The sequence below is a fragment of the Pseudochaenichthys georgianus genome, unplaced genomic scaffold, assembly GCF_902827115.2.
Source record: "Pseudochaenichthys georgianus unplaced genomic scaffold, fPseGeo1.2 scaffold_1668_arrow_ctg1, whole genome shotgun sequence".
In the NCBI taxonomy this organism is placed as follows: domain Eukaryota; kingdom Metazoa; phylum Chordata; class Actinopteri; order Perciformes; family Channichthyidae; genus Pseudochaenichthys; species Pseudochaenichthys georgianus.
In genome coordinates, this window is record NW_027262471.1 from 291 (window position 1) to 28107 (window position 27817).

Here is a 27817-nt window from a genome sequence, read left to right on the forward strand (position 1 = left end):
ATCTCTCTGCACACACAATCTAAAGATCTCTCTGCACACACAATCTAAAGATCTCTCTGCACACACAATCTAAAGATCTCTCTGCACACACAATCTAAAGATCTCTCTGCACACACAATCTAAAGATCTCTCTGCACACACAATCTAAAGATCTCTCTGCACACACAATCTAAAGACCTCTCTGCACACACAATCTAAAGATCTCTCTGCACACACAATCTAAAGATCTCTCTGCACACACAATCTAAAGATCTCTCTGCACACACAATCTAAAGATCTCTCTGCACACACAAACTAAAGATTGACAATAGAGCTGACTTTCGTTTCCTGAGATCTGAACGAGAGACTGAAACTCACTCGAGCTCCTCGAAGTCCACGTCGCTGCTGTCCATGGCGCTGGGGGGGTTGGGGGAGTCGGAGGAGGAGGACATGGCCCTCAGGCGGTTCTGCTGGTAGCGCAGCGAGCGCTGGCGGATGCTGTCCCTCCTCGACAGATACTGGATCATCCTCTGGGCGTAGTACGCAGCGGGAGAGAGCCTGGGGGCGAGGGGAGGTTCATTTGGATCAGGGGGTCCGAACTACGGCCCCTCAGCTCATTCAAATGTATAATGACTGAAGTCCAACAAACTTCTGCTTTCTTAAATATATATGTTCACATATATTACACAGTATTCATGTGTTAATAAGCCCACAAATACATTCAGTCAATTCAAGTTGAAAACATGTTCTAACAAATCTAAGTCGATACGAGAAAAGCAAATAACACGTGTGCCTGACGACCTCGAAATGGACGCTTCATATTTCCTCTTATTATAACCTGAAGCTTCTGTTTGAAGAATGAGCTGCTAACTAAATGAAGTGAACCCCCGGGAGAGCATTTCTTACAGCATGTTCAAGTCTCAAGCATCCTTTACCTACGGGGTGATAAACCTCTGGTGAGCGGCCCAGCCCTTCGTATATCTTTCTGTATGTGGCCCTCGGTGAAAAGAGTGTTATTATTACTTATAGTTCAAGATAAGATCCAATCTTCCTATTCCAATCCCAAAAAACTATTTTCCATCTTCTCCACCCTCCTGGACCCCCCCAAAGCCCCTCCTCCCTCCTGGACCCCCCCAAAGCCCCTCCACCCTCCTGGACCCCCCCAAAGCCCGCTCCTCCCTCCTGGACCCCCCAAAGCCCCCCAAAGCCCCCTCCTCCCTCCTGGACCCCCCCAAAGCCCCTCCTCCCTCCTGGACCCCCCCAAAGCCCCTCCTCCCTCCTGGACCCCCCAAAGCCCCTCCTCCCTCCTGGACCCCCCCAAAGCCCCTCCACCCTCCTGGACCCCCCCAAAGCCCCTCCTCCCTCCTGGACCCCCCCAAAGCCCCTCCTCCCTCCTGGACCCCCCCCAAAGCCCCCTCCACCCTCCTGGACCCCCCCCAAAGCCCCTCCACCCTCCTGGACCCCCCCAAGCCCCTCCACCTCCTGGAACCCCCCCCAAAGCCCCTCCTCCCTCCTGGACCCCCCCCAAACCCCCTCCCCCCTCCTGGACCCCCCCAAAGCCCCTCTCCCTCTGACCCCCCCAAAGCCACCCTCCGCCTCCTGACCCCCCCAAAGCCCCTCCCACCCTCCTGGACCCCCCAAAGCCCCTCCTCCCTCCTGGACCCCCCCAAAGCCCCTCCTCCCTCCTGGACCCCCCCAAAGCCCCTCCACCCTCCTGGACCCCCCAAAGCCCCCTCCTCCCTCCTGGACCCCCCCAAAGCCCCTCCACCCTCCTGGACCCCCCCAAAGCCCCCTCCTCCCTCCTGGACCCCCCCAAAGCCCCTCCCCCTCCTCCCTCCTGGACTCCCCCAAAGCCCCTCCCCCCTCCTGGACCCCCCCAAAGCCCCTCCCCCCTCCTGGACCCCCCCAAAGCCCCTCCTCCCTTCTGTCAAGCGACTTTGTTAACCACTTTGAAAAAAAGGTTGATGATATTCGCTCTTCTTCTTCTGACTCCCCTCTCCTCACGCTGGGTCTCCAGACCCTCCTTCCACCCGCACACTGACCTCCTTCTCCCCTCTCTCTCCAGGTGAGGTTCCTACCCTCGTGACCTCTGCCCGCCCTACCACCTGTCCTCTGGACCCTATCCCTTCAAACCTCCTTCAGACTATCGCTCCTGATATTCTACCGTTTCTCACCCATCTCATCAACACTTCTCTAACTTCTGGTCACTTTCCACACACTCTCAAGGAGGCGAGAGTAAACCCTCTCCTGAAGGAACCCACTCTCGACCCGTCTGATGTTATAAACTACAGGCCTGTCTCTCTCCTCCCGGTCCTGTCTTTAGACAACTCTCCTGCTCTCTCCATCAGAACCACCTTCTGGATCCGCACCAGTCTGGTTTCAAGGCAGGTCACTCCACAGAAACTGGCCTCCTTGCTGTCTCTGAGGAACTGCACACTAAGCAGCCTCCCTCTCCTCTGTCCTCATCCTGTTGGACCTGTCTGCTGCATTCGACACGGTGAACCATCAGATCCTCCTTCAGGCTCTGCTCTTTCCCTCCTCACCTCATACCTCAAAGACCGCACCTACAGGGTCACTTGGAGAGGGTCCGAGTCCGACCCTTGTCGATTAACTACAGGGGTCCCTCAGGGCTCTGTCCTCGGTCCCCTCCTCTTCTCCTTGTACACAAACTCGCTCGGATCTGTCATTAGCCCGCATGGTTTTTCATCCCACTGCTACGCTGACGACCCAATGGATCCTGTCCTTCCCCCGCTCAGAGACCCAGGTCGTCGCTCGCATCTCTGCTCGTCCAGCTGACATCTCTCAGTGGATGTCTGCTCATCACCTCAAGCTCAACCTGGACAAAACTGAACTGCTTTTCCTTCCGGGAAAAGATTGTCCCTCTCTTGACCTGACGATCAACATCGGCCCCTCTGTTGTTTCCCGACTCAGACTGCAAGGACTCTGGGTGGGACCCTAGATAACAACCTGTCCTTCACTGCAAGCATCGCTGCTGCAACCCGCTGCTGCAGATACACGCTCTCCAGCATCAGGAGGACGCGTCCCCAGCTGACCCAGAGAGCCACGCAGGTTCTGGTCCAGGCTCTCGTCACCTCACGCCTAGACTACTGCAGCTCCCTCCTGCTGGTCTACCTGCATGTGCCATCCGACCTCTGCAGCTCATCCAGAATGCAGCGGCTCGTCTGGTCTTCAGCCTTCCTGAATGTTCCACCCGCTCCTCCGCTCCCTCCACTGGCTTCCGGTAACTGCTAGAATCCACTTCCAGACCCTGGTGCTTGGTACCATGCTGAATGGATCTGGCCCTTCCTACATCCAGGACATGGTTAAACCGTGCACCCAGCACGTGCACTCCGCTCTGCATCAGCCAATCAGCTCGCTGCACCCTCGCTGCGAGGGGGACCCAAGTCCCATCAGCAGGAACACGTGGGTTTGCTGTCCTGGCTCCAAGATGGTGGAACGAGCTCCCTGACATCAGGACAGCAGAAAGCTCACACACCTTCCAGACTGAGACTCATCTCCTTCCACTCCACCTCGAGGATAGAACTGCTAACAAAGCACTTATATACTAACAAAGGACTGGCTCCTCTAAAGCCAGTTGAGCAGCACTTGAGATGCTTGGCTCTATGAAGCCTGATGTACTTATGATTCTGTTTTCTTCAAGGTTGTGTCTTCCTGGTGGAACGCACTGACTGTGAGTCGCTTTGGATAAAAGCCTCAGCTAAATGAAATGTAATGTAATAGTTAGCGCTGGGAATCACCAGGCTCCCCACGATACGACACTATCGCGATACTAAGCCACGATACGACAGGATTGCGATTCTACGATATGCTAAGTATTGAGATACGATATATTGCAAATCACATGCATCATGTCCGTCTTCCCTTCCTGGTTAAGAAATCCAAAATAATTCCACACCTTTGATGTAAAGGTGTCTAAACCTGACTCCATCTTTGCTCTGACTTCCCTCCGATCCCATGGCCACGAGATTAAAAAGCTATTTTATGTAAATAACCCAGTTTTGTGTCTGCAAAAATGTCCCCTTTGTTGTTTCTGAAAAGGAGATGGCATTGTTTTTGTTGTTTTGTTGTATACATGTCTTAAGCGTCATGTAGCTTAACGTCATGTAGCTTAACTTTGCGCTGTGCCCAAAGCAAAAGCTTGATACTATGCTGTATGGATTATACTTATTGTATATGTTTACCTGGCAGGATCAGGGTAGATGGGGTGGTCTCTGGATCCCGACATGTCGTAGCGAGATAAGGATAACAGAGAAGATTCCAACAAACGTCTGCGGGGGAGAAACAGAGAGAGAGAAGGAAGACAATGATTTATATTTAATTAGTTTAAATACATCCAGATATCTAACATCCAGGTATCTAACATCCAGGTATCTAACATCCAGGTATCTAACATCCAGGTATCTAACATCCAGGTATCTAACATCCAGGTATCTAACATCCAGGTATCTAACATCCAGGTATCTAACATCCAGGTATCTAACATCCAGGTATCTAACATCCAGGTATCTAACATCCAGGTATCTAACATCCAGGTATCTAACATCCACTATCTCTCCAGGTATCTAACATCCAGGTATCTAACATCCACTATCTCTCCAGGTATCTAACATCCAGGTATCTAACATCCAGGTATCTAACATCCAGGTATCTAACATCCAGGTATCTAACATCCAGGTATCTAACATCCAGGTATCTAACATCCAGGTATCTAACATCCACTATCTCTCCAGGTATCTAACATCCAGGTATCTAACATCCAGGTATCTAACATCCAGGTATCTAACATCCAGGTATCTAACATCCAGGTATCTAACATCCAGGTATCTAACATCCAGGTATCTAACATCCACTATCTCTCCAGGTATCTAACATCCAGGTATCTAACATCCAGGTATCTAACATCCACTATCTCTCCAGGTATCTAACATCCAGGTATCTAACATCCAGGTATCTAACATCCACTATCTCTCCAGGTATCTAACATCCAGGTATCTAACATCCAGGTATCTAACATCCACTATCTCTCCAGGTATCTAACATCCAGGTATCTAACATCCAGGTATCTAACATCCAGGTATCTAACATCCAGGTATCTAACATCCAGGTATCTAACATCCAGGTATCTAACATCCAGGTATCTAACATCCAGGTATCTAACATCCAGGTATCTAACATCCAGGTATCTAACATCCAGGTATCTAACATCCAGGTATCTAACATCCAGGTATCTAACATCCACTATCTCTCCAGATATCTAACATCCAGGTATCTAACATCCAGGTATCTAACATCCACTATCTCTCCAGATATCTAACATCCAGGTATCTAACATCCAGGTATCTAACATCCAGGTATCTAACATCCACTATCTCTCCAGGTATCTAACATCCAGGTATCTAACATCCAGGTATCTAACATCCAGGTATCTAACATCCAGGTATCTAACATCCACTATCTCTCCAGGTATCTAACATCCAGGTATCTAACATCCACTATCTCTCCAGGTATCTAACATCCAGGTATCTAACATCCAGGTATCTAACATCCAGGTATCTAACATCCAGGTATCTAACATCCAGGTATCTAACATCCACTATCTCTCCAGGTATCTAATATTCTAACATTCAGGATTTCAACACAAATCTGAGATACGGATAAAAGAAACGCTGGATCATTTTTAGAGTAATGTTTGGTGAATAGAATGATATGAAAGTATCGGTACCTCCTGAGTGAGTCCTCGTCGGGGGGGTCCACAGGCATCTCTTGGCTTAAGGCCTCCGGGGGGGGCACCCTGCTGGCGGCCGGCTGCCGGTACACCCGCTCCCACTGAGCCGTGTCCTGGTTGTAGACCAGCCCCACCGTCTGCTCTGCTGATGGGCCAGGGGTCGGGGCGATGGGGAAGGCTGATGCAGGGGGGGGTGCCTCGCTGGGGGGCTCCGGGGGGGGCGGTGGCGGAACCTCCTCAGGGGGGGAGGAGGAGGAGGGGGGGGGCGGGGGCTCCGATGTGCTGGACGTCTGACTGGTTCTCTCCCAGCGCTGGGAGTCGTGGTTAAAGGTGAGCAGGTTGTGGCACGCCCTGCATCTGTTCAGGTGACCTCTGGGGGTCGGAGGGGGGGCGCCGGGGGGCGGAGGGGGCGGTGGGAGGGGGGGCTGGTAGTGGATGATAGTGGGGGGGGGGGGCAGAAGAGGGTCCAGGTCTCTCGGGTTCCAGGTTGTTGTTTAAAAGCTGATCCGAGTTGGGCTCCAGCTCCTGCATTCGGTCGAATTCGAGGAAGTATCGGCTCAGGTTGCATTGTAAAACGTTGCGGAAAGAGGCGGTGTTTCCACGGGAACCGTCCCAGAACGGGTGGTGCCCGCTGCTGGTGCCCACTGTGTCCTGGGGGGGGAAGCCCCGCCCCCCCTCGGAGGCAGAGGTGTACACCGGGGGGGGGGCGTCCTGCTGACGGAGCACCGACAGCAGGCTGATGGAGGAGGAGGAGGTGCGAGGGGGCAGCATGGAGACGCCCCCCCCTCCCCCCTCTCTCATACTCAGCAGGTTACGCGTCCAATCAGGTGTGTTCCTGGGGGGCTCAGCAGGGGGGGGAGGGGGGTTGAGGGAGGAGCCTGCGCTGTAGTACACGGATGTGAAGGCGGAGCTTCTTTCTGGACGTGGTTCCGTACGTGCCGATGAGAACGAGGAAGGGGGAGGGGCTTCAGGGGGAGGACGGTTGATGGAACAGCGGCTGCACAGACACATTAAACCCAGGTGCTGAGTGCAACCTGTAGGGGGAGGGGGGCGCTCGGAGAACAGAGGCATGCTGGGAGTTTCTGCCACGCTGCTGTTGGTGATGGCGTCCCCCAGGGGGCGGGGCTGATCCCCCGGGGGGGGGCGGGACGACAGGATGTGCAGGAAGTTGTGCAGGATGGGGGTCCGGCGGACAGGTTGAGAGGGGAGGAAGGAGCGCTGCCGGAAGTGAGGCATCTCCACGCTGTCCATCGGGACCTCCGAGTCCTCCTCGCTCTGAAACACACACACACACACACACACACACACACACACACACACACACACACATCAACATACGCACATACAAACACACACACACGCACACACACATCAACATACGCACATACACACACACACATCAACATACGCACATACAAACACACACACACACACGCACACACACACACACACACACACGCACACACACACACACATCAACATACGCACATACAAACACACGCACACACACATCAACATACGCACATACAAACACACACACACACACGTTGGCGCTGCTCACCTGCTGATTGGACGGATTCACGATGGCCGTCAGTAGATTGTGCCCGAGCGGATCGAACCTCACCAGCCTGGAGACAGAAACACAAACAGGTGAGTGAGTGCCTGACGTCCTCCCTCTGGGTATAACTGTGCCTCACCTCACTCTCTTGGTGCCGCTGCCCGTCTCTCTCTCTGTGTCTGTGTGTGTGTGTGTGTGTGTGTGTGTGTGCCTCACCTCACTCTCTCCGTGTCGCTCCCCGTCTCTCTCTCTGTGTCTGTGTGTGTGTGTGTGTGTGTGTGTGTGTGTGTGTGTGTGTGTGTGTGTGTGTGTGTGTGCCTCACCTCACTCTCTCCGTGTCGCTCCCCGTCTCTCTCTCTGTGTGTGTGTGTGTGTGTGTGTGTGTGTGTGTGTGTGTGCGCCTCACCTCACTCTCTCCGTGTCGCTCCCCGTCTTCACCACAGCGAAGGGCTCCGGGCGGCTCCAGTCCCAGAAGTGCAGCTCGTTGTTGGTGGCGATGAGCAGCAGCTGGGCGGTGGGGTGGAAGGCCAGCGAGGCGATGGCCACGTTGCTCTCAGTGAACCAGCTCTCACTGCCGCCCTGCACACACACACACACACACACACACACACACACACACACACACAGTTACTCTCCCAGCCCCTCACACACCTACTGTGAGAGACACACGGAGACACGGAGAGACACGGAGAGACACAGAGACAGAGACACACGGAGACAGAGAGACTCAGAGAGAGACAGAGACTCAGAGAGACACAGAGAGAGACAGAGACTCAGAGAGACACAGAGAGAGAGACTCAGACAGAGAGACACACACACAGAGAGACAGAGACACAGAGAGAGAGACACACACACAGAGAGACAGAGACACAGAGAGCAGCTGCTCGGTGAGGACACACTGACGTGTGGGCGTGTGACGTGTGGGCCAACCAGCAGACCTGGTGGAGACTTGGTACACACACACACACACACACACACACACACACACACACACACACACACACACACACACACACACACACACACACACACACACACACACACACACACACACACACACACACACACACACACACACACACACACACACACACACACACACACACACACACACACACACACACACACACACACACACACACACACACACACACACACACACACACACACACACACACACACTAGGGCTGTAGCGATACCCTAATCTCACGATTCGATACACGATATTCAGCCAACGATACGATTCGATACACTTATATCATTTTCTGAAAGACTTTAAAGGGCCAGTGGGATCTGGTGACATCTTGTGAGTGTTCCAGTGACTTGGGTTGAATTCATTCAACTGAAAGCATCCATTATACAATATATGGCTCTGACAGAGCGTCTGCAGCTCGCTGGACAAAATGAATCAAAAGGTGTGGTGAGAAAATAGTTTCATTTATTGACACAGTGCAAACTGCAGCTGTAAAGTGCAGCATCACCATGGAGAATGGAAAGGTGCAGCAGGTGGGGAACACGGGGACTTGAACGGGACTTGTTAGAAATTAAAATCAATGTTTTGATGGCATGAAGTACCTTGAACATACCGTCAGTTTAAATGCTGTTTTATACTGAAAAACCAGAACTTCTTGTGCACAACCAGTTGTTGAGCTTTTATTCTGAAAATCCTTCATCTCCGGTTAGCATTTAGCATGTGGCTAATATACCATTTCCTATAGAGGTGCATTTAGTAGCGATATGACACGGAGTGCTGCGCACCGACACCTACTGATTTCAACACTACAGCTAGAGACGAGAGATATTATTATTGCTGAATATTAAATGAAGGTACAGTTTATTTGAAAACGTTTGTTTACAGACGTGGGTAGCACGAGACAACATCCGGAAATGATACCAGCCGTGAGGTATTCTTGGAGTATTGATTACAGCGTTTAAAATGTATTAAATGAAAAGTCATGAAAGAGATAAGGAGGAGAAAAGGCGTGTTTAGTTATATATTTAATGTGCAATGTCTGAATCCTCTGTAATGCGCAACAACGACCATTGGAGACGTGGAGGGCCGATCCCCAGCAGCGCCCACCGGCCCCCAGGGAGGATTCAGCAGAGGATATTTAACAGCTGGAGAGGTGGAGCTCGCTCTCCTCCCTCACGAGAGCCAGAACAGCTGTTCTTCTGACTGAACCTTCTTCTGCTGTAACATTACCGCGCTGTTTATTAATTAAAGTATACATTTGAACATTCTCAGAGACTCAGTCTCCTTTTTAAAGCTTCTCTCCTGGACGCGAGAATAACGAACACAGTTATCAGACTTAATGTATCGATACCCGCGGCTGAAATATCGATACTTTCTCGGAAAATTAAATATCGATATATATCGCAAGATCGATTAAATTGCACAGCCCTAACACACACACACACACACACACACACACCCCATCACTCACATGCAGGTCCCAGATCCGGACTTCCCCATCCAGGCAGCCGGAGGCCACCAGGCCGGGGATGGTGGGGTGAAAGGTCACACACCAGGGGGTCCTGCGGTGGCCCACCAAGGAATGGAGGCACTTCCCAGTCTTCACCTCCGTTATGTAAATGTTGTGGTTCACATGCGTGGAGGCCATGAGAGTCCTTTGAGAAGCAGACGCAGTGACATCATTAAGGAACACTTCAACAACATGAGCCAATGCTGTATGGAACTAATTCAGAGCCGCAGGGACGTCGTGTTTCTGTACTGGACCCTGAAGGCAGCGTCTCCGTTATTCAATCCACCCGTTGGGGTATTTACTGACGTAGGTTACGGGTAGAACACGTTAAAATCTCTTCCGCTTGTGTGAACAGGAAGTGCTGAAATGCTGACTCGTGATAAGGTTTAAGGACTGCATCAACAGCTGGATACCCTGTGTTGTGTTCAGGTTCCAGGTGCATCAACAGCTGGATACCCTGTGTTGTGTTCAGGTTCCAGGGGCATTAACAGCTGGATACCCTGTGTTGTGTTCAGGTTCCAGGTGCATTAACAGCTGGATACCCTGTGTTGTGTTCAGGTTCCAGGGGCATTAACAGCTGGATACCCTGTGTTGTGTTCAGGTTCCAGGTGCATTAACAGCTGGATACCCTGTGTTGTGTTCAGGTTCCAGGGGCATTAACAGCTGGATACCCTGTGTTGTGTTCAGGTTCCAGGTGCATTAACAGCTGGATACCCTGTGTTGTGTTCAGGTTCCAGGTGCATTAACAGCTGGATACCCTGTGTTGTGTTCAGGTTCCAGGTGCATTAACAGCTGGATACCCTGTGTTGTGTTCAGGTTCCAGGTGCATTAACAGCTGGATACCCTGTGATGTGTTCAGGTTCCAGGTGCATTAACAGCTGGATACCCTGTGTTGTGTTCAGGTTCCAGGTGCATTAACAGCTGGATACCCTGTGTTGTGTTCAGGTTCCAGGTGCATTAACAGCTGGATACCCTGTGATGTGTTCAGGTTCCAGGGGCATCAACAGCTGGATACCCTGTGTTGTGTTCAGGTTCCAGGTGCATTAACAGCTGGATACCCTGTGTTGTGTTCAGGTTCCAGGTGCATTAACAGCTGGATACCCTGTGATGTGTTCAGGTTCCAGGTGCATTAACAGCTGGATACCCTGTGATGTGTTCAGGTTCCAGGGGCATTAACAGCTGGATACCCTGTGATGTGTTCAGGTTCCAGGTGCATTAACAGCTGGATACCCTGTGATGTGTTCAGGTTCCAGGTGCATTAACAGCTGGATACCCTGTGATGTGTTCAGGTTCCAGGTGCATTAACAGCTGGATACCCTGTGATGTGTTCAGGTTCCAGGTGCATTAACAGCTGGATACCCTGTGTTGTGTTCAGGTTCCAGGTGCATTAACAGCTGGATACCCTGTGATGTGTTCAGGTTCCAGGGGCATCAACAGCTGGATACCCTGTGTTGTGTTCAGGTTCCAGGTGCATTAACAGATGGATACCCTGTGTTGTGTTCAGGTTCCAGGTGCATTAACAGCTGGATACCCTGTGATGTGTTCAGGTTCCAGGTGCATTAACAGCTGGATACCCTGTGATGTGTTCAGGTTCCAGGGGCATTAACAGCTGGATACCCTGTGTTGTGTTCAGGTTCCAGGTGCATTAACAGCTGGATACCCTGTGTTGTGTTCAGGTTCCAGGTGAATTAACAGCTGGATACCCTGTGATGTGTTCAGGTTCCAGGTGCATTAACAGATGGATACCCTGTGTTGTGTTCAGGTTCCAAGTGCATTAACAGATGGATACCCTGTGTTGTGTTCAGGTTCCAGGGGCATTAACAGCTGGATACCCTGTGTTGTGTTCAGGTTCCAGGTGCATTAACAGCTGGATACCCTGTGTTGTGTTCAGGTTCCAGGTGCATTAACAGCTGGATACCCTGTGTTGTGTTCAGGTTCCAGGTGCATTAACAGCTGGATACCCTGTGATGTGTTCAGGTTCCAGGGGCATTAACAGCTGGATACCCTGTGTTGTGTTCAGGTTCCAGGTGCATTAACAGCTGGATACCCTGTGTTGTGTTCAGGTTCCAGGTGCATTAACAGCTGGATACCCTGTGATGTGTTCAGGTTCCAGGGGCATTAACAGCTGGATACCCTGTGATGTGTTCAGGTTCCAGGTGCATTAACAGCTGGATACCCTGTGATGTGTTCAGGTTCCAGGTGCATTAACAGCTGGATACCCTGTGTTGTGTTCAGGTTCCAGGTGCATTAACAGCTGGATACCCTGTGATGTGTTCAGGTTCCAGGTGCATTAACAGCTGGATACCCTGTGATGTGTTCAGGTTCCAGGTGCATTAACAGCTGGATACCCTGTGATGTGTTCAGGTTCCAGGTGCATTAACAGCTGGATACCCTGTGATGTGTTCAGGTTCCAGGTGCATTAACAGCTGGATACCCTGTGATGTGTTCAGGTTCCAGGGGCATTAACAGCTGGATACCCTGTGATGTGTTCAGGTTCCAGGTGCATTAACAGCTGGATACCCTGTGATGTGTTCAGGTTCCAGGTGCATTAACAGCTGGATACCCTGTGTTGTGTTCAGGTTCCAGGGGCATTAACAGCTGGATACCCTGTGATGTGTTCAGGTTCCAGGTGCATTAACAGCTGGATACCCTGTGTTGTGTTCAGGTTCCAGGTGCATTAACAGCTGGATACCCTGTGTTGTGTTCAGGTTCCAGGGGCATTAACAGCTGGATACCCTGTGATTGTGTTCAGGTTCCAGGTGCATTAACAGCTGGATACCCTGTGTTGTGTTCAGGTTCCAGGGGCATTAACAGCTGGATACCCTGTGTTGTGTTCAGGTTCCAGGGGCATTAACAGCTGGATACCCCGTGTTGTGTTCAGGTTCCAGGGGCATTAACAGCTGGATACCCCGTGATGTGTTCAGGTTCCAGGGGCATTAACAGCTGGATACCCCGTGATGTGTTCAGGTTCCAGGTGAACAGTTGGACAGGCAGATGCTCACCTGTCGGGGCTGAATGCCAGCAGGAAGGTTGAGCGGGGGCTGTCCGGCAGCTCCACTTTCTGTCAGAAACACAGAGCATTTCAAACTCGGTTAAAGTCACGTTTCGTTCCAAACAAACAAACAAACAAACAAACAAACAGACAAACAAAGTCCTGGATTCCACCGTTTCCATCAGGGGAAAACGTGCAGGAAATTGGATGTTCCCTCGATGACACTCACTGACACTACTTGCGATCTCATGGAGGTGTAACGGCCCGCCCACACGACAGCTTGGAGCTGGGCGTGTCTGAAGCTCGACCAACAACCAATCACACGAATCTCCCGCCCCTGACACACAAGCAGCGGTTTGATTGGCTAGAGCTTGTACTGGCATATGATTTGATTGGCTGACGCTTCCACCGAAAGCTTCAGAACCTGACCCCCCAGTGAATGGAGACCCTGTACCCACCTGACCCCCCAGTGAACGGAGACCCTGTACCCACCTGACCCCCCAGTGAATGGAGACCCTGGACCCACCTGACCCCCCAGTGAATGGAGACCCTGGACCCAGCTGACCCCCCAGTGAACGGAGACCCTGTACCCACCTGACCCCCCAGTGAATGGAGACCCTGTACCCACCTGACCCCCCAGTGAATGGAGACCCTGGACCCACCTGACCCCCCAGTGAATGGAGACCCTGGACCCAGCTGACCCCCCAGTGAATGGAGACCCTGGACCCACCTGACCCCCCAGTGAATGGAGACCCTGTACCCACCTGACCCCCCAGTGAATGGAGACCCTGTACCCACCTGACCCCCCAGTGAACGGAGACCCTGTACCCCCCTGACCCCCCAGTGAATGGAGACCCTGTACCCACCTGACCCCCCAGTGAATGGAGACCCTGGACCCACCTGACCCCCCAGTGAATGGAGACCCTGTACCCCCCTGACCCCCCAGTGAATGGAGACCCTGTACCCATCTGACCCCCCAGTGAATGGAGACCCTGGACCCACCTGACCCCCCAGTGAATGGAGACCCTGGACCCACCTGACCCCCCAGTGAATGGAGACCCTGGACCCACCTGACCCCCCAGTGAACGGAGACCCTGTACCCACCTGACCCCCCAGTGAATGGAGACCCTGGACCCACCTGACCCCCCAGTGAACGGAGACCCTGTACCCACCTGACCCCCCAGTGAACGGAGACCCTGTACCCCCCTGACCCCCCAGTGAACGGAGACCCTGGACCCACCTGACCCCCCAGTGAATGGAGACCCTGGACCCACCTGACCCCCCAGTGAACGGAGACCCTGGACCCACCTGACCCCCCAGTGAACGGAGACCCTGGACCCCCCTGACCCCCCAGTGAACGGAGACCCTGTACCCACCTGACCCCCCAGTGAATGGAGACCCTGGACCCACCTGACCCCCCAGTGAACGGAGACCCTGTACCCACCTGACCCCCCAGTGAATGGAGACCCTGTACCCCCCTGACCCCCCAGTGAACGGAGACCCTGGACCCACCTGACCCCCCAGTGAACGGAGACCCTGGACCCACCTGACCCCCCAGTGAATGGAGACCCTGTACCCCCCTGACCCCCCAGTGAACGGAGACCCTGTACCCACCTGACTCTGCCACTTCATCCAGCGAACCTTCTCCTCCACCACCAGCTGCAGCAGCCTCTGGGAGCTCAGAGACTGGGAGCCTCTCTCCCGGCTGCACAGGATCCGCACAGAGCTCCTCTGACGGGACGCCATGATGCTACAGGGCCTCGTCTGACTGGCTGCTCACTCCCGCCGCCACCAGAACCTCGCCATGCAGAGTCTAGGCTGGGAGGGAGGGAGAGAGAGGGGGGTGTTAAAGGTCTCCTAACATGCTATTTTTAGGCATATTACAGGTCTCAGATATATACAATTTAGTGCTGTCAAAGTTATCGCGTTAACGGCGGTAATTAATTTTTTTAATTAATTGCGTTAAAATATTTAACGCATTCAACGCATGTGCAGAATGGCCCGCCCCATACGTGCCACCAGTGGCAGCGCCAGGGTATGGCTGGGGTAGGCTGCACCCATACCGAGAAATGGCTTAGCCCCACCATGACACATGATGTTAAAGTAAGCAAAATAAAGTCTGCCAACTGGCGGAGTAAAACACAGACAGCAGTTAGTCAGACTGATTTCAGTCGCCACGGTTTTGAACACTTTTGTCACGTAGTGATCGTCTTCTCAATAGAACATCTTTGATAACGGCGTGGTGTTGTTGCAGGAAGTCCCGACGCAGAATACTCTCGCTGTAGTACAGGGCAGAGCCATATCATAGTAATAATATGGCTCCGGCACAGGGGTGCACATAACTGGTAAGCAGGGTATGTGGTAATCTGAAATGCGTACCGTCACTTGTGTCACAAAGCGCATTTGCGTACCGACGTACTTGTGAAGCTTTTCCAGAAGGCGGTTAGATCCCCGGACGACAGAGTCGGTCTCCGTGTGCACAGACAGAGCTGCTGTTAACGTCGGTCTGTACAACGGAACTTGTGCCAAAACTACGCCAACCGGCTGCGGAGGGAGACCCCCCCCCCCTCACTGGAGAACTGCGCTGAAACAGCTGATCACAACGCTCACACTCCGAGCCAGAGCTTTTCTGGTTCAGCTCCGGTTTCCCTTTTCAGCTCCCGCTCTGTTCACACCGCCCAGAGCCCGACTGGTGCTGCCGCTGCTGCGTCATGACGTCACCGTTTACATCGCTGATTTGCTCCCCAACGGCAGCCACTACGGCGCTCATAACAACAACAACAAATGCGTCGGGTCGATGATCGTGTTGCTTTTAATCACACGAAGCCAGAATAAATTGAATAACGACTTCTCCACCCTGATGCTTTGCTCCAGAGTGCCGTGGTTCATTGTTTATTAATGTGTTTCTGCAGCATTTACCGACCGCTGCAGTGCTGCTCTTCCACGGGACTTTATTCTCCCGTTAGCTCCCGTTAGCTCCCGCTGCAGTGCAGCTCTTCCACGGGAGTTTATTCTCCCGTTAGCTCCCGTTAGCTCCCGCTGCAGTGCTGCTCTTCCACGGAGTTTATTCTCCCGTTAGCTCCCGTTAGCTCCCGCTGCAGTGCTGCTCTTCCACGGGAGTTTATTCTCCCGTTAGCTCCCGGTAGCTCCCGCTGCAGTGCTGGCTGCTCTTCCACGGAGTGTATTCTCCCGTTAGCTCCCGGTAGCTCCCGCTGCAGTGCGGCTCTTCCACGGAGTGTATTCTCCCGTTAGCTCCCGGTAGCTCCCGCTGCAGTGCTGGCTGCTCTTCCACGGAGTGTATTCTCCCGTTAGCTCCCGTTAGCTCCCGTTAGCTCCCGTTAGCTCCCGCTGCAGTGCAGCTCTTCCACGGGAGTTTATTCTCCCGTTAGCTCCCGTTAGCTCCCGTTAGCTCCCGCTGCAGTGCAGCTCTTCCACGGAGTTTATTCTCCCGTTAGCTCCCGTTAGCTCCCGCTGCAGTGCTGCTCTTCCACGGGAGTTTATTCTCCCGTTAGCTCCCGGTAGCTCCCGCTGCAGTGCTGGCTGCTCTTCCACGGAGTGTATTCTCCCGTTAGCTCCCGGTAGCTCCCGCTGCAGTGCTGGCTGCTCTTCCACGGAGTGTATTCTCCCGTTAGCTCCCGTTAGCTCCCGTTAGCTCCCGCTGCAGTGCAGCTCTTCCACGGGAGTTTATTCTCCCGTTAGCTCCCGCTGCAGTGCTGCTCTTCCACGGAGTTTATTCTCCCGTTAGCTCCCGTTAGCTCCCGCTGCAGTGCTGCTCTTCCACAGGAGTTTATTCTCCCGTTAGCTCCCGTTAGCTCCCGCTGCAGTGCGGCTCTTCCACGGGAGTGTATTCTCCCGTTAGCTCCCGGTAGCTCACACTGCAGCGGCCGCTCTAAAGTATTCACTGTCCGACTCACACAAGCAGCTGATGCATTTCCCCAGCTCCCCTTAGCCTAAGTGAATGTGTGTCAGTCTGAATTGACACTGTTTGGCATCACAACGCTGTTATGAAAGTTTCTCTGGTATACAATGGGTGATGTTGGCATAGCAACCGAAGCTAAACTGACTACTTGTTATTGCTATCCTATTGTGGCATTAACCGTTTTCTAGAGGCACATTTTACCAGCGTATTTTTATTATGACTCTACTTGTGATAGTCGGACCCGACAACCTGTGCAGCCCATGCATTGATTCCATCCGATAGCTGCTGTAATACAAAACAACACGTCTGCCTCTCTCCACAATGATCAGTGACAGTGAACGGACGGTCAAAGCAAGGCACAACTAAACAGAACCACACCAAGCCTGGTTAGTGTTTAGACCTGATGGACAGGACCTGATGGACAGGACCATCTGGACAGGACCTGATGGACAGGACCTGATGGACAGGACCTGATGGACCTGATGGACAGGACCTGATGGACATGACCTGATGGACAGGACCTGATGGACATGACCTGATAGACAGGACCTGATAGACATGACCTGATGGACAGGACCTGATGGACAGGACCTGATGGACCTGATGGACAGGACCTGATGGACAGGACCTGATGGACCTGATGGACAGGACCTGATGGACCTGATGGACAGGACCTGATAGAGGGTATGATTATACATATAGGAGAAGAAAGTAATTGTATTATGAAAATGGGAATTGTTGCAGTTTCGGTGAACTCCGCAATTGTTTTATTTTCTTGTGGGCCAATAGTCTCTGGTCTGAGAGTTATCTACTCATTTATTTGAAGTTATTTACTTCATCATCTGCGAGGATGAATTTATGTTTATTAGATTTTGAATAGAGACACATTTCAACTTGTCTCTATTGTTGTTTACTCCTCCTAAAACGTAATTGTGATGTATTGATTAGATCTAGTGTCGCGAGACGTTACCATGAATCTATTTGATGCTATTATCTAAAGATGTTTGGGAGCTACCGGGTGGCTCGTCTGACTGAGCGAGGAGTCTGCACCGGGAGGCTCGTCTGACTGAGCGAGGAGTCTGCACCGGGAGGCTCGTCTGACTGAGCGAGGAGTCTGCACCGGGAGGCTCGTCTGACTGAGCGAGGAGTCTGCACCGGGAGGCTCGTCTGACTGAGCGAGGAGTCTGCACCGGGAGGCTCGTCTGACTGAGCGAGGAGTCTGCACCGGGAGGCTCGTCTGACTGAGCGAGGAGTCTGCACCGGGAGGCTCGTCTGACTGAGCGAGGAGTCTGCACCGGGAGGCTCGTCTGACTGAGCGAGGAGTCTGCACCGGGAGGCTCGTCTGACTGAGCGAGGAGTCTGCACCGGGAGGCTCGTCTGACTGAGCGAGGAGTCTGCACCGGGAGGCTCGTCTGACTGAGCGAGGAGTCTGCACCGGGAGGCTCGTCTGACTGAGCGAGGGAGTCTGCACCGGGAGGCTCGTCTGACTGAGCGAGGAGTCTGCACCGGGAGGCTCGTCTGACTGAGCGAGGAGTCTGCACCGGGAGGCTCGTCTGACTGAGCGAGGAGTCTGCACCGGGAGGCTCGTCTGACTGAGCGAGGAGTCTGCACCGGGAGGCTCGTCTGACTGAGCGAGGAGTCTGCACCGGGAGGCTCGTCTGACTGAGCGAGGGAGTCTGCACCGGGAGGCTCGTCTGACTGAGCGAGGAGTCTGCACCGGGAGGCTCGTCTGACTGAGCGAGGAGTCTGCACCGGGAGGCTCGTCTGACTGAGCGAGGAGTCTGCACCGGGAGGCTCGTCTGACTGAGCGAGGGAGTCTGCACCGGGAGGCTCGTCTGACTGAGCGAGGGAGTCTGCACCGGGAGGCTCGTCTGACTGAGCGAGGGAGTCTGCACCGGGAGGCTCGTCTGACTGAGCGAGGGAGTCTGTACCGGGAGGCTCGTCTGACTGAGCGAGGAGTCTGTACCGGGAGGCTCGTCTGACTGAGCGAGGGAGTCTGCACCGGGAGGCTCGTCTGACTGAGCGAGGGAGTCTGCACCGGGAGGCTCGTCTGACTGAGCGAGGAGTCTGCACCGGGAGGCTCGTCTGACTGAGCGAGGAGTCTGCACATGTAGAGCAATCCAGTGCAGACACACGTTGGGTTGTGTATGTGAGGGTGTGCGGTTGAAGTTTTGTTACATGTATGTTTTAGTTCAGCTCTCATTTTGATAGGAAGTGGAAAAGAGATAACATTTAAATTGCCATCTTGATGTTGAAGAAGTTACCAAGTAAAGGGTTTCAATTGGCTCACATCAATACATGTAGTTTAAGAAATAAAGTGTCTGAGATAGAGGAGATATTATATGTGGTATTCATCTGTTAGCAATATCTGAAAGTCACTTAGACGACGCGTGTAGTGACGCTGCTGTGCACATTGATGGATATAGCATGTTTAGAAAGGACAGGAAAGCAGATGGAGGGGGGGGCGGTATACATTCAAAGCAAACACCAGCGAAAGTGAGACGTGATCTCATGTCTGCTGATATTGAAGTACTTTGGTTGCACATGAATTGACCTCACTTGAAACCTTCGTTGGGAGGATGTTGCTACAGACCTCCAAACGCAAACTCCATTTATTTAGACCAATGATGTGGAATGTGAGGCAAAGTTTGTGATCTTCACAGAGAGATTTATTTTATCAGATTTAAACATTGACTGGAAGATGTTGCACTGCGCCTTAAAAACAAGCTGCAGACAATAGCTACGTGTCACTTGGTACGAGTGGCGACTGAACTACAGGGTGTGCAGAAAGGAAGACGGGTCAGACAGCGCAACCTGTATTGATCATATATTACTCGTTGCAGCCATGCATGTTCTCAGGTCCGTCAGCTCCAGCAGGGGTTCTGATCATACCGTGAGAAACACAAAGAAAGCTGGACCCAAAGTCACCGTGAGGAGATCAATGAAGGACTGAGTGAAGCGTCATGTATACAGGATGTTCAAAAGAGATGTTGGAAACATGTCGATCCAGACGATGCCCTCGATGTCTTTCATTAGTTATTCAAGCAGGTGATTGATAAACATGCTGCACTTAGAAAGCAGACTGTAAGGGACTTCAGAGCGCCCTGATTGGACGAGGAGTTAAGGGATCTAATGAGACAAAGAGACGATGCAACACATCAGCTCTCATCAAGTTATGAGTCAGGTGGGCAGATTATAGAAGGCTAAGGAATTATGTGACAGCATTAAATACAAAGAGAAACAGTTGTATTGTGGAAATAAAATGAAAGAGATAAAGGACGACGAAAACACGGTGGAGCTTAGTGAATGGCGTGACGGGCCGTAAGCCGACATCCACCTCAACAGATCTGGAGGTGGATTTTGGAAATTTTTGACAAAACCAGCACAAATTGCTTTTTTCATCTGAATGATCACTTTCTTGATAAAGTGAAACATTTGAGGAGAAATATGAATCAAACTATAAATGGTAACTCCACATTTCTAATAAAGGATTTCATTGTGAAAAATAAGAAGTGTACATTTAAAATAGAAAAAGTGACAATGACAGATGTTGAATGTCTGCTCGGTAAATGATAAACCACCGGGAGTGGATCATTTAGTGGATCATTTCTTAGATATGTTGCTAATGTTGTTGCAGAGCCTATCTGCCATATTATACATCTGAGTATTGATAAATGTATTTGCCCACAGGCATGGAAAATAGCAACAATTATTCCACTTGCAAAAAATCCAGCCGGACCATTTTCTGGTACAAATAGCCGTCCAATAAGTTTATTACCAGCGTTAGCAAAGATAATGGAGAGAATAATTTTCAATCAAATACAAAAACACTTTGAAGGTAACAAACTTAACACTGTATCAACGTGCTTACAGACCTGGCCATTCCACCTTAACACCGTGTATCAACATGCTTACAGACCTGGCCATTCCACCTTAACACCGTGTATCAACATGCTTACAGACCTGGCCATTCCACCTTAACACCGTGTATCAACATGCTTACAGACCTGGCCATTCCACCTTAACACCGTGTATCAACATGCTTACAGACCTGGCCATTCCACCTTAACACCGTGTATCAACATGCTTACAGACCTGGCCATTCCACCTTAACACCGTGTATCAACGTGCTTACAGACCTGGCCATTCCACCTTAACACCGTGTATCAACGTGCTTACAGACCTGGCCATTCCACCTTAACACCGTGTATCAACATGCTTACAGGCCTGGCCATTCCACCTTAACACCGTGTATCAACATGCTTACAGACCTGGCCATTCCACCTTAACACCGTGTATCAACATGCTTACAGACCTGGCCATTCCACCTTAACACCGTGTATCAACATGCTTACAGACCTGGCCATTCCACCTTAACACCGTGTATCAACATGCTTACAGACCTGGCCATTCCACCTTAAATCAACGTGCTTACAGACCTGGCCATTCCACCTTAACACCGTGTATCAACGTGCTTACAGACCTGGCCATTCCACCTTAACACCGTGTATCAACGTGCTTACAGACCTGGCCATTCCACCTTAACACCGTGTATCAACATGCTTACAGGCCTGGCCATTCCACCTTAACACCGTGTATCAACATGCTTACAGACCTGGCCATTCCACCTTAACACCGTGTATCAACGTGCTTACAGACCTGGCCATTCCACCTTAACACCGTGTATCAACATGCTTACAGACCTGGCCATTCCACCTTAACACCGTGTATCAACGTGCTTACAGACATGGCCATTCCACCTTAACACCGTGTATCAACGTGCTTACAGGCCTGGCCATTCCACCTTAACACCGTGTATCAACGTGCTTACAGACCTGGCCATTCCACCTTAACACCGTGTATCAACGTGCTTACAGACCTGGCCATTCCACCTTAACACCGTGTATCAACGTGCTTACAGACCTGGCCATTCCACCTTAAAACTGTGTATCAACGTGCTTACAGACCTGGCCATTCCACCTTAACACCGTGTATCAACGTGCTTACAGACCTGGCCATTCCACCTTAACACCGTGTATCAACGTGCTTACAGACCTGGCCATTCCACCTTAACACCGTGTATCAACGTGCTTACAGACCTGGCCATTCCACCTTAACACCGTGTATCAACGTGCTTACAGACCTGGCCATTCCACCTTAACACCGTGTATCAACGTGCTTACAGACCTGGCCATTCCACCTTAACACCGTGTATCAACTTGCTTACAGACCTGGCCATTCCACCTTAACACCGTGTATCAACGTGCTTACAGACCTGGCCATTCCACCTTAACACCGTGTATCAACGTGCTTACAGACCTGGCCATTCCACCTTAACACCGTGTATCAACGTGCTTACAGACCTGGCCATTCCACCTTAACACCGTGTATCAACGTGCTTACAGACCTGGCCATTCCACCTTAACACCGTGTATCAACATGCTTACAGACCTGGCCATTCCACCTTAACACCGTGTATCAACGTGCTTACAGACCTGGCCATTCCACCTTAACACCGTGTATCAACGTGCTTACAGACCTGGCCATTCCACCTTAACACCGTGTATCAACGTGCTTACAGACCTGGCCATTCCACCTTAAAACTGTGTATCAACGTGCTTACAGACCTGGCCATTCCACCTTAACACCGTGTATCAACGTGCTTACAGACCTGGCCATTCCACCTTAACACCGTGTATCAACGTGCTTACAGACCTGGCCATTCCACCTGCACCGCTTTAACACACCTGACAGATGACTGGAAGGGCGAACTAGAGAATAGGCAGCTAGTGGGTGCAGTACTACTCGATTTTAGTTCTGCTTTTGATGTCATCGACCATTCTTTGTTGTTGCACGAGCTGGAACAATATGCTTTTCATTTGGAAACGCTGAGGTGGTTAGAAAGTTACCGGACAAATCGAAGTCAAACTGTTTTTTTTAATGGAAGTCTCTCAAAGATGAAAACAGTCACTTGTGGAGTACCTCAGGGTAGTTGTTTGGGACCACTTTGTATGCAGATGACTCAACAATATATTATGCAGCATCAGCTACAAGAGAGTTGACAAGTGTTATGAATAAAGATCTACGACTGATATCAGAGTGGGTCATAAATAATATGCGGGGAAAACTAAATCGTTATTAATAGGATCAAATCACCAGTTAAAAGGTGAACTACCTTTAAACCATATTGAAATTGAACAGGTCAAGGAGACAACATGCTAGGTATAACCCTGGATCATAAATAACTTGATAATGTTGTATGTCAAATGGGAAGGGGTGTGGCACTTGTAAAAAGAATTGTAAAGTATTTGCCCATGGATGTGAGTAGTAGGGTTGCCAGAAACTGACCATGATCAAAATCGATTATTCGGCAGCCCTGGCGAATAATAATCGATTATTCGACCGATCCCCCCCCCCCCCCCCCGCGGGGGGTCTTTACTGGAACATGTTTAACAAACAACAAACATGCATGTCATCACCTCGACGTGGCCTTGAAGTGAAGTTGGTAATGGCCGGCTGTGCTGCGTCTTTCTCTGTAACCTCTCTGGCGTGCTTCCACTCAAATGCCAACGCATTGTTGAGGTTGAGCTGTGATAGACCAACGTCTTTTCGCAGAGCTTGCATTTAACTTCCTTTGGACTTGTAAGTTCGAAGTAGTTCCACGAGGAGGAACTCTTTTTACCTGCCGCTTTGTTCATCTTTAGTCGCACGTGTGAGGGAGAGGGGGGGCGGGGTCGGTGTGTAGCTGCTGCAGCAGCAGTCTGCTCTGCGCAGGCTTCCTCCAAGTTTACAGTAAAACAAACTGGTGGTGTGACCACTGACACACCATATTTATATATATTTTGGTTGAAACTAAGCCAGAAAAAAATAAATAAATATAAATAAAATCGATTTTTAAAAATAATATTCGATTATGGAGACTGTAGCGAATATTCGAATAATCGCTGGCATCCCTAGTCAGTATACAGGTTCTGGATGCTTTGGTTCTGTCGCAGCTTGAGTATTGTTTGGTTATATGGTCGAGTGCTGCTGAAAAAGATTTAAACAAACTACGAGTAGCACAGCATAAGGCAGCACGATGTGCTCTCAGAGCTCCTGCAGAACAGAGCCACTGGGATGCTGGAGACGCTGACATCGTTAACTGTCAGACAGAGGTCAACTTATACTTTATTACATGTTGTCAGAAATATGACAGCGACTCACTCAGCAGATATATTATCACAAAGGTTTATAGCGCAGTATGCTCAACATAACTATCAAACACGACACACGATAGAAGGAAGGTTTGCATTTCACACATCTAAATCAGACGTGGGACAGAGAGCAGCCAGAGCGTGATCAGCTGGACTCTGCACCGGTCCACATCACTCAGGAGCATTCTCAAGGACATTTCAAAAGGTTGCTAACAAATTATTTAAGTATATCAAAGTACAACTGAGCCTGTGGCTATGTATGCATATGTTATGTACACTTCTCTGTATTTACTTTGTTTGGCCTCAGGATGGCGCTAACTGGGTGACCATTAGTTTCACTTCATTTCACTGTAAATGGCATGAAATGATGAGCTGTTTTGTTTTAATTTTGTTGTATGTTTTGAGTGCGTGAGGACCCCAGGAAGAACAGCCAATGCTCATGCTAGAGCTAATGGGGATCCTAATAAAGACATAAAGTGCTGCCTGACTTTATAAAGTGTGTTTATAGGCACTACTGCTTGCAGGCAGGCTGACAGTCGACCCGTGTTCAGGGGAGGTGGCTTTAGTTTCCTGCACGCCTCGACGTGAGAGAGACGTAAGCGACGCCACCTCTTAGCTCCAAAGCTCTTGCCTCTAGACCGACAATTTTTTGGAGCTGGAAGTGAACCCGATTCCGGAGCTAAGAGCCGGCGCCGCTGCGGTGTGAACAGGAAAAACCGGTACTTTTCAGCTCCAGCTCCGAGCGAGCTGAAAACGCGTTGGTGTGAAAGGGGCACCTGAGGGTTCTCCATGTTCCCTTAAACTGTGGGCTTTCTCTGGAAGTGTTTCCTTGTACGATGTGAGGGTCTAAGGACAGAGGGTCTAAGGACAGAGGGTCTGAGGACAGAGGGTCTGAGGACAGAGGGTCTGAGGACAGAGGGTCTAAGGACAGAGGGTCTAAGGACAGAGGGTCTGAGGACAGAGGGTCTGAGGACAGAGGGACTGAGGACAGAGGGTCTGAGGACAGAGGGACTGAGGACAGAGGGTCTAAGGACAGAGGGACTGAGGACAGAGGGTCTGAGGACAGAGGGTCTGAGGACAGAGGGACTGAGGACAGAGGGTCTAAGGACAGAGGGTCTGAGGACAGAGGGTCTGAGGACAGAGGGTCTGAGGACAGAGGGTCTGAGGACAGAGGGACTGAGGACAGAGGGTCTGAGGACAGAGGGACTGAGGACAGAGGGTCTGAGGACAGAGGGTCTGAGGACAGAGGGTCTGAGGACAGAGGGATCTGAGGACAGAGGGTCTGAGGACAGAGGGTCTGAGGACAGAGGGTCTGAGGACAGAGGGTCTGAGGACAGAGGGTCTGAGGACAGAGGGACTGAGGACAGAGGGTCTAAGGACAGAGGGTCTAAGGACAGAGGGACTGAGGACAGAGGGTATAAGGACAGAGTGTCTAAGGACAGAGGGTCTGAGGACAGAGGGTCTAAGGACAGAGGATCCGAGGACAGAGGGTCTAAGGACAGAGGGTCTAAGGACAGAGGGTCTGAGGACAGAGGGTCTGAGGACAGAGGGTCTGAGGACAGAGGGTCTGAGGACAGAGGGTCTGAGGACAGAGGGTCTGAGGACAGAGGGTCTAAGGACAGAGGGATCTAAGGACAGAGGGTCTGAGGACAGAGGGTCTGAGGACAGAGGGTCTGAGGACAGAGGGTCTGAGGACAGAGGGTCTGAGGACAGAGGGTCTGAGGACAGAGGGTCTGAGGACAGAGGGTCTAAGGACAGAGGGTCTGAGGACAGAGGGTCTGAGGACAGAGGGTCTGAGCTGTTGTATTTGCTGAAACGTGTCTCTACTGTAGGCTTTATTTTATGTGCAGCTCTTTGGCTCCACCACACATCCTTTATAAATGTGCTGTATAAATAAAACCTGATTTGATTTGAGTGTTAGTCTCATTGTTTCTGACAGCAACGTTTCTGATTGGCCCGTGGGTTTAAAGCCCGCCCACATTTTAGTAATGTGGTCATGACGCAGCAAATCTGGATCAGCTCCGTTGTTCCCCGTTTTTAGAGATGAGGGTACGGGGGAGAAGAGAGAGGGGTTTCTGACACTTTGAGAGTCTCCTGACACACAGGGACACACCGGGACACACGGGGACACACAGGGACACACCGGGGACACACCGGGGGACACACAGGGACACACCGGGACACACAGGGACACACCGGGGACACACGGGGGACACACCGGGGAGACATGGTGATGTAGAGGAGACATCATTTTGAGAGTCTCCTGACACACCGGGGACACACGGGGGAGACATGGTGATGTAGAGGAGACATCATTTTGAGAGTCTCCTGACACACCGGGGACACACGGGGAGACACCGGGGAGACATGGTGATGTAGAGGAGACATCATTTTGAGAGTCTCCTGACACACCGGGGGGACACCGGGAACACACCGGGGAGACATCACTTTGAGAGTCTCCTGACACACCGGGGGGACACCGGGGACACACCGGGGAGACATCACTTTGAGAGTCTCCTGACACACCGGGGGGACACCGGGGACACACCGGGGAGACATCACTTTGAGAGTCTCCTGACACACCGGGGGGACACCGGGGACACACCGGGGACACACCGGGGGGACACGGTGATACCGGGGACCAGAGATGGGGTCGTTACTAAAAAAAGTAATATATTGCACGCCTTCGTTACTCTCTCCATAAAGCCGTGACTTTACTCGCCGGCCGCCCGCCCTGCAGGCAGACCACGCAGACTGCGGCGCACCTACAGTGTAAGGCGCCACAGGTCTGCCTCTGCGAGACTCCACTTGCCCCCCCATTACTATTGCATTCAGGAAGACATAACACGAGTCTTCCGTATGCTCTAAAATAGGCTAGGCTAGCAGACAAGCTAACAGTCTGTGAAACGACAAGACACTCATTCATGAAACCAGTTCAAGACGCATTGTTCTCATCATTCTCTACGAGCGCGGTGACGGTATCTAACTACTTATCTAGTATTCCATAACTTAGTAACAGAGATGGTCAAACTAAAGTGGAGACATGGCAGAATTCCTACACTGAAGCGGGACATTGAACTGTTCACCGTGAGAGGGCGATCAGGAGAAGAGAGCGGCGCGCTGAGGGAGTTCACCGATGAGGAGACTCGTGTTTATGCAGCACTGCCCGTGGAGCCGTGTCTCGCAGGTCGCGCAGATGACGAAGGCCGACATGGATATAACCCGGAGACGGAAACCCCTCTCGTCTGGCAGTGAGATTATTTTAGAAAGTAACGAAGTAACGCGTGTCGGGGCGATGTTAGTAACTGTAGTGTGATTACTGAATTATAAAAGTAACGAGTAACTACTCCGTTACCGACACAAGTAATATTATTACAGTAACGCGTTACACCCAACTCTGCCGGGGACACGCAGGGGACACATGGGGACACACCGGGGACACATGGTGACACACCAGGGACACGCAGAGGACACACCGGGGACACGCAGAGGACACACCGGGGACACATGGTGACTAGGGCTGTAGCGATACCCTAATCTCACGATTCGATACACGATATTCAGCCAACGATACGATTCGATACACTTATATCATTTTCTGAAAGACTTTAAAGGGCCAGTGGGATCTGGTGACATCTTGTGAGTGTTCCAGTGACTTGGGTTGAATTCATTCAACTGAAAGCATCCATTATACAATATATGGCTCTGACAGAGCGTCTGCAGCTCGCTGGACAAAATGAATCAAAAGGTGTGGTGAGAAAATAGTTTCATTTATTGACACAGTGCAAACTGCAGCTGTAAAGTGCAGCATCACCATGGAGAATGGAAAGGTGCAGCAGGTGGGGAACACGGGGACTTGAACGGGACTTGTTAGAAATTAAAATCAATGTTTTGATGGCATGAAGTACCTTGAACATACCGTCAGTTTAAATGCTGTTTTATACTGA

At 51.3% G+C, this 27817-nt stretch overlaps 1 protein-coding gene across 1 annotated transcript; it reads right to left on the bottom strand.

Moving 5' to 3' along the window:
* Positions 1–245: 245 nt before the first annotated feature.
* On the bottom strand, positions 246–14572 carry LOC117441308 (activating molecule in BECN1-regulated autophagy protein 1B-like). The gene is given in 9 exon segments (XM_034077500.2): positions 246–537; positions 4182–4268; positions 5723–6178; positions 6180–7000; positions 7287–7353; positions 7690–7862; positions 9728–9911; positions 12769–12827; positions 14373–14572. Coding segments are annotated over 9 exon segments (2163 nt in total). The 5' UTR covers positions 14505–14572; the 3' UTR covers positions 246–353.
* Positions 14573–27817: the final 13245 nt, after the last annotated feature.